At 45.3% G+C, this 18,158-nt stretch overlaps 1 protein-coding gene across 1 annotated transcript in view; it reads right to left on the minus strand.

Moving 5' to 3' along the window:
• Positions 1-17,258, minus strand: part of LOC115482128 (ADP-ribosylation factor-like protein 8A) — a 37,618-nt gene extending 20,360 nt beyond the window's left edge. Inside the window, exons 1-3 of the mRNA XM_030221698.1 lie at positions 16,855-17,258; positions 6,069-6,149; positions 25-98 (exon numbers count right to left, since the gene is read on the minus strand). Coding sequence (XP_030077558.1) covers positions 25-98; positions 6,069-6,149; positions 16,855-16,977 — 278 coding nt within the window. The 5' untranslated portion in view covers positions 16,978-17,258. The remainder of the gene's footprint in view (positions 1-24; positions 99-6,068; positions 6,150-16,854) is intronic.
• Positions 17,259-18,158: the final 900 nt, after the last annotated feature.

Genomic DNA, 18,158 nt, shown 5'->3' on the forward strand with positions numbered 1-18,158 from the left:
GGAACACAGACTGGCTGTACTTACATGATAGCACTGACCCCTCGGCAGTATCGCTCCCACATACTTCGGAAACGAGGCTGACCTCCGATGTCCCAGAGCTAGATCAAAAAGGGAGAAACAGAAATCTTAACACAGTGTTAGATACAGCCTGTCCTCTCCCTTCCCCCCCACTTCTCTGGGAGCGGCCCATGCCATTGAAAACATGGGCAGAGAACCATGAAACTAAGAGGCAGCGCATTTAGAATAAATTGGAGAAAGCTTTTCACTCGAGAAATAAAGGTGTGAAATTTGTTGCCAGAGGATGCAGTCACAACATCCAACATACAGTGGTGGAAATAAGTATTTGATCCCTTGCTGATTTTGTAAGTTTGCCCACTGACAAAGACATGAGCAGCCCATAATTGAAGGGTAGGTTATTGGTAACAGTGAGAGATAGCACATCACAAATTAAATCCGGAAAATCACATTGTGGAAAGTATATGAATTTATTTGCATTCTGCAGAGGGAAATAAGTATTTAATCCCTCTGGCAAACAAGACCTAATACTTGGTGGCAAAACCCTTGTTGGCAAGCACAGCGGTCAAACGTCTTCTGTAGTTGATGATGAGGTTTGCACACATGTCAGGAGGAATTTTGGTCCACTCCTCTTTGCAGATCATCTCTAAATCATTAAGAGTTCTGGGCTGTCGCTTGGCAACTCGCAGCTTCAGCTCCCTCCATAAGTTTTCAATGGGATTAAGGTCTGGTGACTGGCTAGGCCACTCCATGACCCTAATGTGCTTCTTCCTGAGCCACTCCTTTGTTGCCTTGGCTGTATGTTTTGGGTCATTGTCGTGCTGGAAGACCCAGCCACGACCCATTTTTAAGGCCCTGGCGGAGGGAAGGAGGTTGTCACTCAGAATTGTACGGTACATGGCCCCATCCATTCTCCCATTGATGCGGTGAAGTAGTCCTGTGCCCTTAGCAGAGAAACACCCCCAAAACATAACATTTCCACCTCCATGCTTGACAGTGGGGACGGTGTTCTTTGGGTCATAGGCAGCATTTCTCTTCCTCCAAACACGGCGAGTTGAGTTCATGCCAAAGAGCTCAATTTTTGTCTCATCTGACCACAGCACCTTCTCCCAATCACTCTCGGCATCATCCAGGTGTTCACTGGCAAACTTCAGACGGGCCGTCACATGTGCCTACCGGAGCAGGGGGACCTTGCGGGCACTGCAGGATTGCAATCCGTTATGTCGTAATGTGTTACCAATGGTTTTCGTGGTGACAGTGGTCCCAGCTGCCTTGAGATCATTGACAAGTTCCCCCCTTGTAGTTGTAGGCTGATTTCTAACCTTCCTCATGATCAAGGATACCCCACGAGGTGAGATTTTGCGTGGAGCCCCAGATCTTTGTCGATTGACAGTCATTTTGTACTTCTTCCATTTTCTTACTATGGCACCAACAGTTGTCTCCTTCTCGCCCAGCGTCTTACTGATGGTTTTGTAGCCCATTCCAGCCTTGTGCAGGTGTATGATCTTGTCCCTGACATCCTTAGACAGCTCCTTGCTCTTGGCCATTTTGTAGAGGTTAGAGTCTGACTGATTCACTGAGTCTGTGGACAGGTGTCTTTCATACAGGTGACCATTGCCGACAGCTGTCTGTCATGCAGGTAACGAGTTGATTTGGAGCATCTACCTGGTCTGTAGGGGCCAGATCTCTTACTGGTTGGTGGGGGATCAAATACTTATTTCCCTCTGCAGAATGCAAATAAATTCATATACTTTCCACAATGTGATTTTCCGGATTTAATTTGTGATGTGCTATCTCTCACTGTTACCAATAACCTACCCTTCAATTATGGGCTGCTCATGTCTTTGTCAGTGGGCAAACTTACAAAATCAGCAAGGGATCAAATACTTATTTCCACCACTGTAGCTGGATTAAAAGGAGGTATGAACAAATTCCTAGAGGAAAAGGCCACAAAACGGATTAGCCAAGCACAGGGCCGGTCTTAGGCAGAGGCGACCAAGGCGGCCGCATAGGGCCCCGCGCCTAAGGGGGCCCCGCTCTGCCTCCGCTCCGACCTCCGCTCGCCTCGGACGACCGTCCGCGTCATTCATGATGATCCCGTGGCTCGGCCACTCCACTTTCGGGGGGGGGGAGGTTTCAGGATAGCATTGTGCTTATTATTTCAATCAGTTTTTTTGTACAAGTTTAGCGTCATCTGTCTTTATTTGAAATTTCATACATAAAAAACATTTCTAAAAATAGAATAATCTTATCAATGGGGTGGAGCTAGGGTGGGGCCCCACCAAACTGGTCTGCACAGGGCCCCGCACTTGCTAAGACCAGCCCTGGCCAAGCAGACTGGAGGCTGACCAAAATCAGGTTTTTAAGTTTCCGCAGAAATCAAGTATGTGGCTGAAATTCACTGGTCGGTTTCGACAAACTGAAGCCAAAGCCAAAAGCAAAACCAGCTTGACCCTGCCCCCTGAACAGTACCCACTCCCTCTCCCCAAGACCAGACAGAGCGTTACCCCCTCCTACAAGCAGACCGAGCCCCCCTCCTAGACCTAGCCGTGAGCCCCTCCCCCAGGGCCTACCTTAAATTCTATAAGTCTAGTGGCTTAACCAGGGCAGGAGCAATCCACAGTCGCTCCTGCCTGTCAGCTCCAGTCTCAAAATGGTGGCCATGACCTTCAACAGCAGCCTCCCGAGACTGCCTCGGTAGCTATTTTGATTGCACAGGCAGCTGAGGCAGGATTGACTGAGGATTTCTCCTGCCTCAGTTAGGCCACTAGACCACCAGGGTTTCAGGTGGGCCTGGTGGTGGTGGTGAGGGGAGTGAGGAGGGAAGGAAAGCTTGTTCCGTGAAGAAGGGAGGGAGAGACAGAGAACTGGATACGACTCTTCCAAGAAGAGGCGGTGGGACAAACCCCAAAGGTTTGGTTTTAGCCAAAAATGCACCACATTTTCAGCTGAAACGGAAACAGGGCCAAATACAGATTTCAGGCCGGTATCAGCGCCGAAACCAACACTGAAATCTGGTCAGTCTCTACAGCAGACCTCAGAAAGTTTCAGCTCATGCCTTGAAAGCTGCTGCAAGGAATGGATCTATTCTTTGGAATTTACCAGGTACTTCCTAGTGACCCAGATTTGCCACTGTTACAGAGAAGATGCTGGGCTTGATGGACCTTTGGGCTGACCCACTATGGTATATTATATGGTCTTATGTAACCTAATAACGTGGAAAATTAAATTAAGACTACGTAATTACTACAATTCCACATTCAGATTTATTGGTGACTGTCATATTCTAATTTATTCTGGCAACATTACATTGGACCTTTTTGCTCTTTGGAACTGTGAAGTCATTGATATATTGAAAAAGTTAAGTAAAATGTTTTCTACATTTTAGGCCTCTGGAGTAACATTTCACAATATGCAATGCAGTAATTTACATGAGTGAACTTTTTCGAAGGCCAATGAGTAAACCCCATTTTAGATAGAATACAGAAATCATAATCGATACATCCAGGTCAGGAAGTGTACAATTCCGGTATTATTTTAGAAAGGGATCTTCTGACGTAGAACTTTTTCTAAAATACACGCAGGAGTGCATGTATACCAGGAGTAGGCCATTTTACAAAGATACACATTGAAAACCTGAAAGGAGAAAACCACAGCAATTTCCTGGTGTAAGAGCTGACATTTGCACATGGAAATTGGTATTCCACACTCTACATGTGTAAATGTCAGCACTATTTTTCCTGTCCCCAGAAGGCTTACAGCCAGGGGCTGCCCAACCATTAAGCCACCTGAGGCAGGGGCCTCAGGTGGTACTTTTTGGGAGCGGCATCTCCCCCTTCCTTCCTGCACCCCATTCCCTGAGTTTACCTTCTTTCTTCATGTTCCAAAAGCTGGTGGCAGCAGGCGCAATTCCCATACGCTGCCCTGCTGCCAGCACCCACCTCTTCTCCTTACTGCGGCTGCCTCTCTGACGTAACTTCCTGTTTTATCAGAGGCAGCTGCAGTAGAGAAAAGTCCAGTGCCAGCAGCAGGGCAGTGTATGGGAATCATGCCGGCCATTGCCAGCTTAGGAACATGAAGAAAGAAGGTAAACTCGGGGAACAAGGTGGAGAAAGGAAGTGGGGAGATGCCAGAACTTGGCCCCGGCGAGGCGGGGGGCATTTCAGCCCTGCTTACAGTTTAAATCTGTACCTGAGATAATAGTTTTAAGTGACTTGCCCATAACCACAAGGAGCCACTGTGGGATCTGAACCAGGCTCCCAGGTTCTCAGTCTACTCTTCTGTCCATGAGGCTACTTCATTTCAGGGGTGTAGCCAGACAACAGATTTTGGGTGGGCCTAGGCAAGAAGTGGGTGGGCACCAAGTGCCCCCCCCCCCCCCAAACAAAAAAAAAATCTCAGCTGGCGAGAAAACGCTTCTTTCCACCTTGGCAGTCTGCAGCAGGCATGCGCTGAAGACTGAGCATGCGCAGGTGCCATATCAAGGAGAGTAGCGTTTTCATTACCATCAGGGGGAGGTCTTCAGCTGGCGGCGTTGGGGATCCTCACGAGCTACCACTAAACGTGTGCTACTGTTGGGTGGGGGCCTGAACCCTAAGTGGGTGGGCCCTGGCACACCCAGGCCCACCTGTGGCTACGCCACTGCTTCATTTACATATGTTAGCCACTGTTTCCTCTAAGCTGAGCGACAGTCCCTCAGCTGCATTGCTGCCAGTAGGGGGTGCTGCTTCAACATTGTGCTTTCAATTGCTAGGGGCAGGTAGGTTCCCTGCAATCCTGCAGAGCTTGCCTGTCCCTCATTATTGAAAATGTGATAGTGAAACAGCCCCCCCCCCTCCCCACTGGCAGGACTGTTAAGTGGAGGACTCCTGCTCAGTTCACAGTGGTGTTTGCCTGTCATTCTGTAGACCTGCACACGTACATACAGCTAATTATCAACAGAAGCCTCAAACTGTATTTATTTTCAAACCGAAGGAGGAAATAAGTACCAGGAAATAAGAAAAACAACTCACTTATTCCCTCCTACTAAGGGCTGGCCCAAACCAATAGTTTTACAAACCTACATGTGCAAGGGAGCAGCTGTAAATCCAGACGCTGATATGTAGGGTCATTCCCTTCCTGTGTAGAAAGCCCAAATTCCATCCAAATGATGCCTCCTTGCAATCTACTGCTAAGATGGGTTATTTTACTGTTAGCCTAGGTTAAAGTCTCATTACGTAAAAAGAGACCTGTGTTAAACTAACAGGAACTTGTGGTAAAATAACCTGTTTTAACGGTAGCCCATGTTGATAACTTCCCCCCTTAGTGGCATTTTTCTAAGCACACGTTTCTTTGCATTTTCAAGGGTTTTTATGATTTGATAACATGTTTCTAAGTTTATTTCCTCCAGTTTTTGTTGTCTTCTGTAACTTAAGCCAAATATAAAAGTACTAGCCTTTGAGCCCGTAAAAACGGGCTATTATAGGAGGGGGGGGTTGAAAGCCCCCCCCCGCGTCGCCGAGTTCGCCGCTGCCCCCCCCCCCCCGGAGCCGTCGCCACCCACCTTCCACCCAGCCGGGCCCCTCCGCTATTGAAACAGCGAAGGTCCGGGAACGCAGCACTGAGCTCTGCTGAGCAGCCGACGTCGGCCTTCCTTCTTCTTCTCTGCCTGTCCCGCCCTCGTGCGACGTAACGTCGTCGAGGGCGGGACACAGGCAGAGAAGAAGAAGGAAGGCCGACGGCAGCAGCTCAGCAGAGCTCAGTGCTGGGTTCCCGGACCCTCGCTGTTTCAGTAGCGGAGCGAGGGCCCGACCGGGTGGAGGGTGGGTGGCGGCGGCGACTCCGGGTGGGGGGAGCGTTAGCGACGGCGGTGTCCCTCCCTCGCAAATGCGCAGTACAGACCCTCTCTGTTCCGCCCCCGTCATCACGTATTGATGCGGGGGCGGGGCAGAGGTCTCTACTGCACATTTGCGAGTGAGTACGACACTCGCCTTTTATATATATTGATGATTCCTGAGACCTAAGACCTCTCCATCCTAAGTGAGTCCAGCAAAGGATAACTGGGTAGGTCTTACCTTAATGGTCACGTTGCCTTTGGTAATCTTCCTCATGTTGAAGCCCACGGTTGGAATCATGTCCTCATTAAACTGTCCCGACTGTAAAAGACACAGGAAATGAACGTTCAGGCCTGAAACAGTTTCTAGCCAACCCATAGCACTCAAGAAACGCAGCTCCTCAATCAACGCCAGAAAGTCAATGGACAGGTGAGTCATGGTGACCATAAAGGCTTCTTTTGCCATCGGTGTCCAGCAGCTGGAGATCAAGGACCAGACTCAGTTAGGTGCTGGAAAGATCTGCGCTAAAGTCGCATTCCACACAGGGTGCTCCGTGCCGAGTGCTCTTTATAGAACACCACCTTAGCGCGGATTTTGGGGCAGATTCTATATATGGCGCCTGGAAAATCCGCACAGAAATCATTTTTTGCCTAAGCGTATTCTAGAAGATTTAAGCGCAGTATATACAATACACTTAGTTGATATCCCAGCGCCTAAAACGACGTGCATCCATTTACATCAATGAAAACACGGCGTAAAATCCCTGACCGTAGATTTACGCAGACTGGGCCACATTCTATAACAATGTGCGTAAATTTGGGATCGTCAGTGAAATGCCCATTTTCCCGCCCCTTTTTGGATGTGCGCGTTCGAATTTAGACGCAGAGAGTTACAGCATACGCTTAGCAAGTTATGCGCGTACATTCTAATTATTGCCAATTACTGTTCATTATTGCTTATTAAGTGCTGTTAACAATGCTGATTGGTTTAAGCCAATTAAGTTACGTGCATTGTTATGGAATACGCTTGGATTTAGGCGCGAAACGCTAGACGCCGTATATAGAATTTCCTCCTTTGCAGCTAACGTTACAAGCCAGCGTCTATGCCTAATGAAACCTGGTATATATGCTGGCACCTAATTTTTGTAAGAACTACTGAACACCCTAAATTAGGGAAGGTACATTAGATACAGAAAATGGTAAAAAAACACCCACCCTAGAAAAAGTGAACTGTAAAAAATGCTGTGCAAGATAACAATAAAAATTGAAATTAAATTAAATAAGGTAGTGGAAATTCATCAGTAAGGACTCACCCGAGCCCGAAACATAAAACTGTCAAACAAAAGGCCGTTCAATGTGCTCTACTTCCATCACAGAAATTTCCACATATGAATCAAGTAATGTCAGTGGACAACTGTGTTGTAAGTTTGTTAAGTCTGAATAAAGTTTTTTTGTGATGTCATATTCTAATTATTTCCTAGTAACACTGTTCTTGAGCGCCATCTTGAATTGTGCCATAGAAGACGCCAGGGCTGTTCAATGGAGGATGATATCATAGTTTGTATTAGAGGGGGCCTGCTCCTGACGAAGACACCGAAATGGAGGCTTTATTGAGCAGTCTCCTTGTTTTGTTCATTCAGATAAGTGTTTCTACCTCTTTCCCTTATATATGTTGTGCGTCAAACTTTTTGAAGCTTGGTCAGCATGATGGTTGTCGTCTAGACTTGATATACTACATTCGATATTACCAGAAAAAGATTATTGTATTGTATTGTATGTGAGCACATCACATGCAGTATACGTTTTTTTTTAATCCCAATTCACGTTTATGCGTTGCGGCATTACTATGGAAGAATGTCTAGTTTATGTTTTATACCTTCATCTCTGCCATCATATATGTGTTTAGAAAATATAATCTGCCATCAAACAACGTACGTTTGGGTCCATCTCGTTTCGTGGCCACATAATCAATGTTCTTTCAGTTTTGATTTGAGTTTCATATACATATATATTATTTTTATAGATGTACTTCTTTTTAATTACATTTTTGATATTTTCTTTTTTAGATTTATACATACAATTTGATAGTGTGTCTTTTTCTTTTTTATATATACATATAATTTTGATCTAAATTTAATCTAGAATGTCCGTTTTTCATTATTTTTCATCATTTTTTTTTTATTTTTATTGTTCTATTTTTATTTTTAATTTATTCATCAGATTTTTTTTGTTTTTTAAAGTGGTTTTCCTTGAAATCCCTATCTGAACTATTCAGTTTCCGTATGTGGCAATATCAAAAACAGTCCAGTAATACGTATAATAATCTTTTTCTGGTACTCCTCGTCTAAGTATTTTGTTCTGTTTATGATATATATGTATACAAATTTGATATATAATGTTAAATTCTATATGTGATATCCTTCTATTTTACATTTAATATTCTATGTTTTTAAAAACATACTTGTCGAATTTAGTTCATGATTTTCTTATGTACATGTTGTATTAATATGTTTTTATTATTTCTTTGTCATAGATATCTCAGATAGCAGACAAATAACTGTGAGTCATTTGTTCTGCCAGGTTATTTTTGTATCGAAAATTAATAGGTATGTTCCTTTAAATATATGCTGATTATTTTATATTATGGAAATCATATGTTTTGTTTATATAATGTTTTTATTATTATTATTTTTAATCAAAGATTTTCCTTTTTACATGTATTTATGAGATAAATATATGTGTTTTTGATTATTATGTTTATGTTTATTCATAGACCCCTGACGCGGGGCTTTACAGCCGAAACACGAATCGTGTCGGGTTGTTTTTATTTATTCAAATAAAAACCTTGTTTAGGAAACACCATGTGTGAGAGGATTTTTTTGGATCCACGTTTGTATTGGCCCACTTTATAACACACATTCATCTCGCAATTCTACCCCTGCCCCCAGGGACAACTACATGAACACCATGCAAAAGTATTATGAGTGAAAATGTACTTTTATGTGTCTCTACTGCTGTAAAATTTTATAAGTACCTATTAATGCACATAAAACCGTGTTTCACGAAACAGGCTTATAAAGTTCCCCCCCCCCCCTCCCATAAAGCACTTTCCTTAATTAAAATGACAGACACATTTTGAAACAAAATGAAAGAAGGCCACCATTAGAGTACCATTGCCCAGAACCTGTGGAAGCTTCTGGTACACACCAGTCTATACCCAGGGGTGGGGAAAATTCAACCTTTGAGAGAGTGGTTTCCAGCCCACTTCTCATGTCTCAAACTTGCATATGATCCAATCCACCTACCATGGTTTCCCAGTTGCCCTGGTGGTATCATCACTGATGGCCAGACTCACACATCATCAAAAGTGGGAGTCTGGGACCTTTGGTGATGACATCACTAAAGGGCTCCTTTTACAAAGCCGCGTTATCAATTCTGGCACGGCAAAGGCTAAGGAAAAGAACCTCTCCCAAGTTGCCAAAGGAAGCGATGAATGAGGGAAGACAGGGAAGTTACGTGACACCAAAACATTGTGCTTATCAATTAGGAAAGAGGAATTATGGTGGAGTCTGGCTGCTGGGGAGCCCCCACTGCTTAAACCCCAGACTTCTATCAGCCCTCCACCCTAGTCCTGATTTCCAATGTAGGCCTTGGGCCAAAGTGTTTGCCCACTCCAGTCTCCAACCTACATCCAATACGAACATAATTTAGGCGTGACCAATAACACCCCCTATCACCAAAGCTTGTCCTCTGGCTTGCTCTACACACTTGAGGAAAAAAAATACAAAGTGCCTTTTCTAGTGCCTCAGGACCTTCTCAGCTTCTGAACGGAAGCCGTCCTTAATCTATTCTGAATATATTTTCCTGGGGTTTGACATTTTTTTTTAAAGATTATCTGTTTGGTTTAATGCTTTTCTCTTCTCATGTGATCACTGTGAGGGAGGTATAACTCATCTGCACAATAAAAAGTCAGTTTGTGTGTTTGGGAAGTCAAAGGCAGACTGTGCATCCTTAAGCGCTGAAGTGCTGCAGGGGAACTCCACCGCCAAAAAAGAGATAATGCCAAGGAACGCATGCAGTGTGGTTAGCATGGAATCCAGGCTCCACTGTCATACAAAAGGTGGTGCAGCTGACACTAAGCAAACACACTGCCAAGGCTCCAACAGCTGGAGACATGCTCAGCACAGCTGGAAAGACATCCAGGATCCAGTGGCTGAACCACAGGAGCAACCAATACAGAAGGAGGAAGGAACATCATGGAGGGCAAAGACCAGAGATGAAAGGGAGGTACTCTGGGAGAGGGGATAGACAGGTACATAAGCATCGCCATGCTGGGACAGACCAAGGGTCCATCGAGCCCAGCACCCTGTCACCGACAGCGGCCAAAAGAACAAGCAATCTGTCCCGCCCATCCTAGAAATACTGTATTCCCTCGTCCATTCAATAATATTCTATGGCTTTTTCCTCCAGGATGTCGTCCAACCCTTTTTTGAAGTCCGCTAAGTTTACCACCTTTTCTGGCAGCAAATTCCAGAGTTTAACTACGCATTGAGTGAAGAAAAATGTCCTCCGATTAGTTTTAAATTTACCACACTGCAGCTTCATCGCATGCCCCCTTGTCCTAGTATTTTTGGAAAGCGTAAACAGACGCTCCACATCGACCCGTTCCATTCCACTCATTATCTTATAGACCTCTATCATATCTCCCCTCAGCCGCCTTTTCTCCAAGCTGGAGAGCCCCAGCCTCTTCAGCCTATCCTGATAGGGAAGCCGTCCCATCCTCTGTATCATCTTTGTCGCCCTTCTCTGCACCTTTTCCAATTCCACTATGTCTTTTTTGAGGTAAGGGTGGAAAACACCTGCTCCTCCCCCCATGTCACTGCTCCCTCCATCATTTCCTACTGGCTTTCCCACCAATACAGTTTATTTATCTATGTATATAAAAGCATATTGAGAGAGACCATAACTGTGAAGGCCAATGAACCAACATTATCTAAACAGTCACTAAAACTTCCAGGATCTATAACAGAGAAACACAGAACACAAATAATAGATCCGGTCCACAGGACCCATCCAGCCTACCCAATTTATTTCCTTTTGAGTTTTCTATAATTAATATACTTTTCCAAAAAACTGCTCGAAACAATGTACAATTTGATAACGTGGTATCCGCGCTTTATATTTTAAAAGGATATGCACATATGTCATGGCCTGGGAACTGGAATAGAACGGATTCTCTCCCTGCCTAACTGGTTATGATCAACACCACTTGAGTTGGTTCCCTTCACTCACAATCGTGAAGGATTTGTACGGATCAAGGCCAAACCAAAGACGGCCTACTAGACGTCAACATCTTAAACAAAGATTAGCACCTTTTCTCATGTTCTCTTTATGGGAAATATGCTTAGGGTATCTGGTATCAGTGCCAGCTATTACTATACCCATCATCTAAGACAAGGGTTTTCAACCCAGCCCTCGTGGCACACCCAAAATTCAATGGGGATATCCTGAAATCCCTGACTAGCTAGGTTGAAGACCTCTAATCTAAGACATTTGCATAGAACCAAGGTCCTTATACCCAGATTTGTTTTTCAAGATTTCCATAATGAATATACATGAGGCATATTTGTATGGAGGTCAGCTGATAAACAAGACAGGGTGCTGGGTAAGGGTTGGTTTTGCTGTTCCCTTCTCTTTTGGGCCCATGTGCTCAGACCTGTAAAATGAATTAAAAGGGTGGTGTGGTGCCCCCTCTGCATGTCTTGCCTCCTATGCATCCAAACATAAAAGATATAATATATTCATTGAGAAAATCAAGACAATCGGACTTATGGCCCTCAAGGATCAGGTTTTGATTATGACATTAAATGTTAAAAAAAGGAACATCAATTGATAAGGCAATAATGCCAACCAGGCTCCGCGTCATACCATCTTGTTCCTGGTTTTCTAACTCCCTGAATGCCATGGGAGGTGACAATTTGAAAATCAAGACCACATAAAAATTTAATGAGGATAAGGGGGGGGGGGGGGGGGGGGAGGGAGGTCACTAAGACAAATGGACAATGGCATGTTACACTGCCTTCCTCGAACAAAGTTTAACCCAAAGCAGTTTTTCTTCCAGGGCCGATACCTACTTCCTCCCAGTTTATCGCTCAACTGCCAGCTTTATTCATAAAAATGCCTCCTAGACATAAGATTTGGTCATAGTAACAAACTACACACGCTTCCTTCCATAGAAGTCCCTCCCTCAGACAATTTGCTGCCACCTTCAGTTGTGGCCTAGAGCTGTGGTTCTGAACCCAGTGCTTGTGCTACATCGAGCAAGTAAGGTTTTCAGGATATCCACATTGAATATACATGAGAAAGGTGTTTTTTTTGTTACATTTGTACCCTGCGCTTTCCCACTCATGGCAGGCTCAATGCGGCTTACATGGGGCAGGCAATGGAGGGTTAAGTGACTTGCCCAGAGTCACAAGGAGCTGCCTGTGCCTGAAGTGGGAATCAAACTCAGTTCCTCAGGACCACAGTCCACCACCCTAACCACTCCTCCACTGTTGCTACTATTTGAGATTCTACATGGAATGTTGCTATTCCACTAGCAACATTCCATGTAGAAGTCGGCCCTTGCAGATCACCAATGTGGCCGCGCAGGCTTCTGCGAGTCTGAGGTCCTGCACATATGTCAGACTCACGGACACAGAAGCCTGCACAGCCTTCTACATGGAATGTTGCTAGTGGAATAACAACATTCCATGTAGAATCTCCAATAGTATCTATTTTATTTTTGTTACATTTGTACCCCGCGCTTTCCCACTCATGGCAGGCTCAATGCGGCTTACATGGGGCAATGGAGGGTTAAGTGACTTGCCCAGAGTCACAAGGAGCTGCCTGTGCCTGAAGTGGGAATCGAACTCAGCTCCTCAGTTCCCCAGGACCAAAGTCCACCACCCTAACCACTAGGCCACTCCTCCACTGTTGCTACTATTTGAGATTCTACATGGAATGTTGCTATTCCACTAGCAACATTCCATGTAGAATCTCCAATAGTAGCAACATTCCATGTAGAAGTCGGCCCTTGCAGATCAGCAATGTGGCCGTGCAGGCTTCTGCTTCTGTGAGTCTGACGTCCTGCACGTACGTGCAGGACGTCAGACTCACAGAAACAGAAGCCTGCGCAGCCTTCTACATGGAATGTTGCTAGTGGAATAGCAACATTAACATTCCATGTAGAATCTCCAATAGTAGCAACATTCCATGTAGAATCTCCAATAGTATCTATTTTATTTTTGTTACATTTGTACCCTGCGCTTTCCCACTCATGGCAGGCTCAATGTGGCTTACACGGGGCAATGGAGGGTTAAGTGACTTGCCCAGAGTCACAAGAAGCTGCCTGTGCCTGAAGTGGGAATCGAATTCAGTTCCTCAAGACCAAAGTCCACCACCCTAACCACTAGGCCACTCCTCCACTGTTGCTACTATTTGAGATTCTACATGGAATGTTGCTATTCCACTAGCAACATTCCATGTAGAATCTCCAATAGTAGCAACATTCCATGTAGAAGTCGGCCCTTGCAGATCAGCAATGTGGCTGTGCAGGCTTCTGCTTCTGTGAGTCTGACGTCCTGCACGTACGTGCAGGACGTCAGACTCACAGAAACAGAAGCCTGCGCAGCCTTCTACATGGAATGTTGCTAGTGGAATAGCAACATTCCATGTAGAATCTCCAATAGTAGCAACATTCCATGTAGAATCTCCAATAGTATCTATTTTATTTTTGTTACATTTGTACCCTGCGCTTTCCCACTCATGGCAGGCTCAATGCGGCTTACATGGGGCAATGGAGGGTTAAGTGACTTGCCCAGAGTCACAAGAAGCTACCTGTGCCTGAAGTGGGAATCGAATTCAGTTCCTCAAGACCAAAGTCCACCACCCTAACCACTAGGCCACTCCTCCACATAAAAGAGACAGTGCATGAAAATCTCTCATGCATACTCCTGTAGAATATCCTGAAAACCTGATTGGTCTAGAGGCTTCCATGTTATCAGGAAGAAATATCTTATTTATTTAGATTTTGCTCACACCTTTTTCAGTATTAGCTCAAGGTGAGTTACATTCAGGTACTCTGGATATTTCTCTGTCCCAGGAGGGCTCACAATCTAAGTTTGTACCTGAGGCAATGGAGGGTTAAGTGCCCAAGATCACAAGGAGCAGCAGTGGGATTTGAACTGGCCACCTCTGGATTGCAAGACTGGTGCTCTAACCACTAGGCTACTCCTCCACTAGCAACATTCCATGTAGAAGCCTGCCCTTGCAGATCAGCAATGCGGCCGCGCAGGCTTCTGTTTCTGTGAGTCTGACGTCCTGCACGTATGTGCAGGACGTCAGACTCACAGAAACAGAAGCCTGCGCAGCTGTGCACTGATCTGCAAGGGCAGGCTTCTACATGGAATGTTGCTAGTGGAATAGCAACATTCATTCCATGTAGAATCTCAACTAGTAGCAACATTCCAGAATCTCCAATAGTAGCAACAGGAACATTCCATGTAGAATCTCAAATATTTATTTAGATTTTGCTCACACCTTTTTCAGTATTAGCTCAAGGTGAGTTACATTCAGGTACACTGGGTATTTCTCTGTCCCAGGAGGGCTCACAATCTAAGTCTGTACCTGAGGCAATGGAGGGTTAAGTGACTTGCCCAAGATAAGGTGCAGTGGTGGGATTTGAACAGGCCACCTCTGGATTGCAAGACTGATGCTCTAACCACTAGGCCACTACTCCACTCCAAAATGTGAGGCCTGGAGGCCAGACATGGCTCCCCCCCAGGACTTCCAGTCTGTCTTCAATAGCCCCAAATCAGTGGGCTAGGCCATTCCAGGATGGGTCTAATATCTCACTTTTAAGGTTCAGAGAGGGCAATTATGAAGTAAAATGACACAGGCCACTTAGACACCAGAGGACCATCAAGTCTAACCTTCTTTCTAATGTTTCATGATGCCAGGCATCGTGTTGAAGCATCTCCCTGATAAAGAGTCAATAACACTGCTCCAGCTAGACCAGCTATGGAAATTCTTTTAAATTTCTGAAGCAGGAGAGTATGAAATATTAAAGCATTCATTAACAGGTCTTCAGGATCTATGACATGTGTTTTATATAGGATATATAATTTTAAAAGGGTTCTAAAATCAGGAATATTCATTCTTTAATACACAATTTCCCCTAATCTCCTGCCCAGCCCCAGAGCCGCTGAGAGACCCAGCCGGGCCCAGGGCAGGACCAGGCCACGGTGCCCCCCTCCCCACCTGAGCTGCCGCTGCACCGCACCACCCCCTCCCACTTGGCCTGCCCCCCAGACTCAGACCACTGCCGCCTCCCCCCCCTTACCTTCCTGTCTCAGTGACTTCTGCTATCCTCTCCTGCATGCCAGGAGTTGGGACCTGGATGATTACATTAACGCGCTATCGCGTTAATGCAATCATCCGGGTCCTGGGCAGCACACAGCAGGAACAGGAGAGACAGACCCGGAAGCAAGAATGAAGAAGCTTGCTGGCACCGGGCCCGGTGAATTTTGCCCCCCCCCCCAGGCCCAATAATGCAATTCCTTCTAATAAAACAAAATTACATATAGTTAGGCCACACATGTGCGCGCACACACACATATATCTTATCTAAATCTGCACTACCCAAGCTGCAAAGGACTTAAATACAAAACAACTTACGTATCTAGTTTTTCCTACATAAGAACACAACTGTGGAACACATTACCAGAAGCCTTGAAGATGATGTACGACCACCTAAACTTCCAGAAATCACTAAAAACCAACCTGTTTAAAAAGGCATACCCTACCGATCCAACTTAAATGCCTAATCTCTGCAACACAACCAAACTAAAGCACGTAATGGACATAACACAACTCTTCCGTTCTCCGATTCCTGAATGTGGCTGTGCCACATGAACTTGGTCTTACCACAACATCACCCTGTATTTGTTCACACCGGAGCCTGCACAGGCCTCTCCGGTACTATGTAAGCCACATTGAGCCTACAAATAGGTGGGAAAATGTGGGATACAAACGTATCAAATAAATAATAAATATATATATATACAGATACTGATATTATTTCAAACAAAACCTTTTAAAAATTCTGATGCCTCTCACTGAAACATTTGTAAACACCTCAGCGTTGAGTCTGAGAGGCCAAAAATCCTAGAAAGGAACAGGGCAGACTAAGGGTTTCAACCAAATCATTCTTACTTATTGCTTACATTGCAGGTTAGCAAACAACCCCAGCCCCTCCCCCCACCAATACAAAAATACCCCACACGATGATGATATGTAAAAACAAAAAAAGAAAGCACTTAGCTACAATTTTTTTTTAAATAATCTCTTATCCCCCACCCTCCCACCCCAGCAACAATCAAGGCCATTTTTCATATTTTTTAAATGGAAATGTTTGGTCTCGTATTAGGTTTCCCACTGTCTGTGGAGATTTTGCAGGTCTCCTTTAAGATTATTCCTGGCAATATTTTTGTTGTTGCCTCGATCATGGTTAATTCCAGATAGATTTTGTCATCACTTAGTTCTCCACCCGTGTAAACAAGGATGCACTAAAGAGATGCAATATATCTGAAATTAAACCGACAGAAGCCGTGTTTGGGTCCTGGAGGAGGTGCCCATGCTGTCTTGAACGCTCATGTACGCGCTATCCTCACATATATAATGGTTCAATAAGAAAAATATCACAGGCTGCGGGGAATCCATATTACAGGACGATGTAGGTCTCACCACAGCGTTAAGATGGTTGAAAATCAAGCTCACTGTGCCAGCCAAATCGTTACATGTCACAACAAATGTTGCACGGTTTCCTTTTGCAACATCACTCTCCCCCCCTATAATAATACGCCTATGTGATGATCCCTTATTCAGCTGTCCCCTGAGGGAAGGAAGCCCACCTTCCCCGGGGGTAGCTGAGCAGGGAGCGCAGAGCCATGCGGGAAGAAGCATCCGAAAACATGACAGCAATTTACCGCAATCACGTTGACGAAGGTGGTTTTCCCGGAGTACTGCAGGCCCACCAGCGTCAGCTCCATCTCCTCTTTCCAAAAGAGGGCCTTGAACCAGTCCAGAAGCTTATTAAACAAAGCAATCATCTTCCCAGGGCTTGCGAGCTCTGTGTGTCTCTGGACCAACCCACCAGCCTCTTCCTAGGCTGAGCTGGACGGCTGCTGCTGCTCACCCAGATCACAAGGATGCACACTAGTATTTAATAGTGCAAAGGAAAGAGAGCGGGGCAGGGAAGGGGGGGAAGCTCCTGTTCTTGCTATGCCAGTTATTTCTTTTGGTTTGGGGTTTTTTTTTTTTTTAAATAATCCTAAATGGGCTGATGCTCCGCTTTGCTTATTGTCTGGCTCAGGCTCCCCGCTGCTATCCACACCGCCTTCCAGTGATCTGAGTGGGGAATGGGTGGGGCTTTAACTTCACCATCCTCCCCAGAACGCGGCCCATTGGGGAACAATGCAGGAGCGCGCGCGCGCTCACACACGCTGTCGCAGCCTCCTGCCTCTGCTGCCCTCTGTGCAGGAGGACCCGCACTTGGACTTCGGTGAAGAAAAAAAAAAAGCCTCATTTGTGGTAGAAAGAATCTGCAAACTGGGCCTGGGGTTTTGTGGCCTGTGCCAAAGTCTTCTCTTTTTTTTTTTTTTGTTTTAAGACAAAGGGGTTGTGGGAGAGTGGCATGGTGACTGCATGAGGGCAATAGGTTACTGGGTGCTCATGAGATAAGGTATAGGATGTGAGGGCTACAGCAGGCCTCAGGAGTCAGTAGAATGCCCAGTGGAGGCAGGATGAGAGGGGCAATAGGCTGCCGGCAGAATGTGTACATAACTATTGACATACTGGGACATCAAGCCAGCATCCTGTTTCTAACAGTGGCCAATCCAAGATCCCCAAAAAGTACAACGCATTTTATGCTGCTTATCCCCATGTCACTAGAGAATTTTCGCAGCTGGTTAAACGACCGTCACCCGAAATTGCAATTTACATCTACCCTCTCAGACACCTGTATTCATTTTTTGGATGTGGAAGTACATCGATCACATCACACATTCCAGACAAAGGTATACACGAAGCCGACAGACAGAAATACGATGCTGGAATACAGTAGCTGCCAACCCAAAATCACTTCGCGACGGTCTCCCATTTTCACAATGTTTACGCTTCAAGCGCATTTGCTCACTGGATTCTGATTTTAGAACAGAAGCACAGACATTTAGCAGGAATTTACTGCAACGTAAATACCCATTGAAGATTTTGAAGAAATCCTATACCCGGG

This window comes from Microcaecilia unicolor, chromosome 12 (genome assembly GCF_901765095.1).
Source record: "Microcaecilia unicolor chromosome 12, aMicUni1.1, whole genome shotgun sequence".
In the NCBI taxonomy this organism is placed as follows: domain Eukaryota; kingdom Metazoa; phylum Chordata; class Amphibia; order Gymnophiona; family Siphonopidae; genus Microcaecilia; species Microcaecilia unicolor.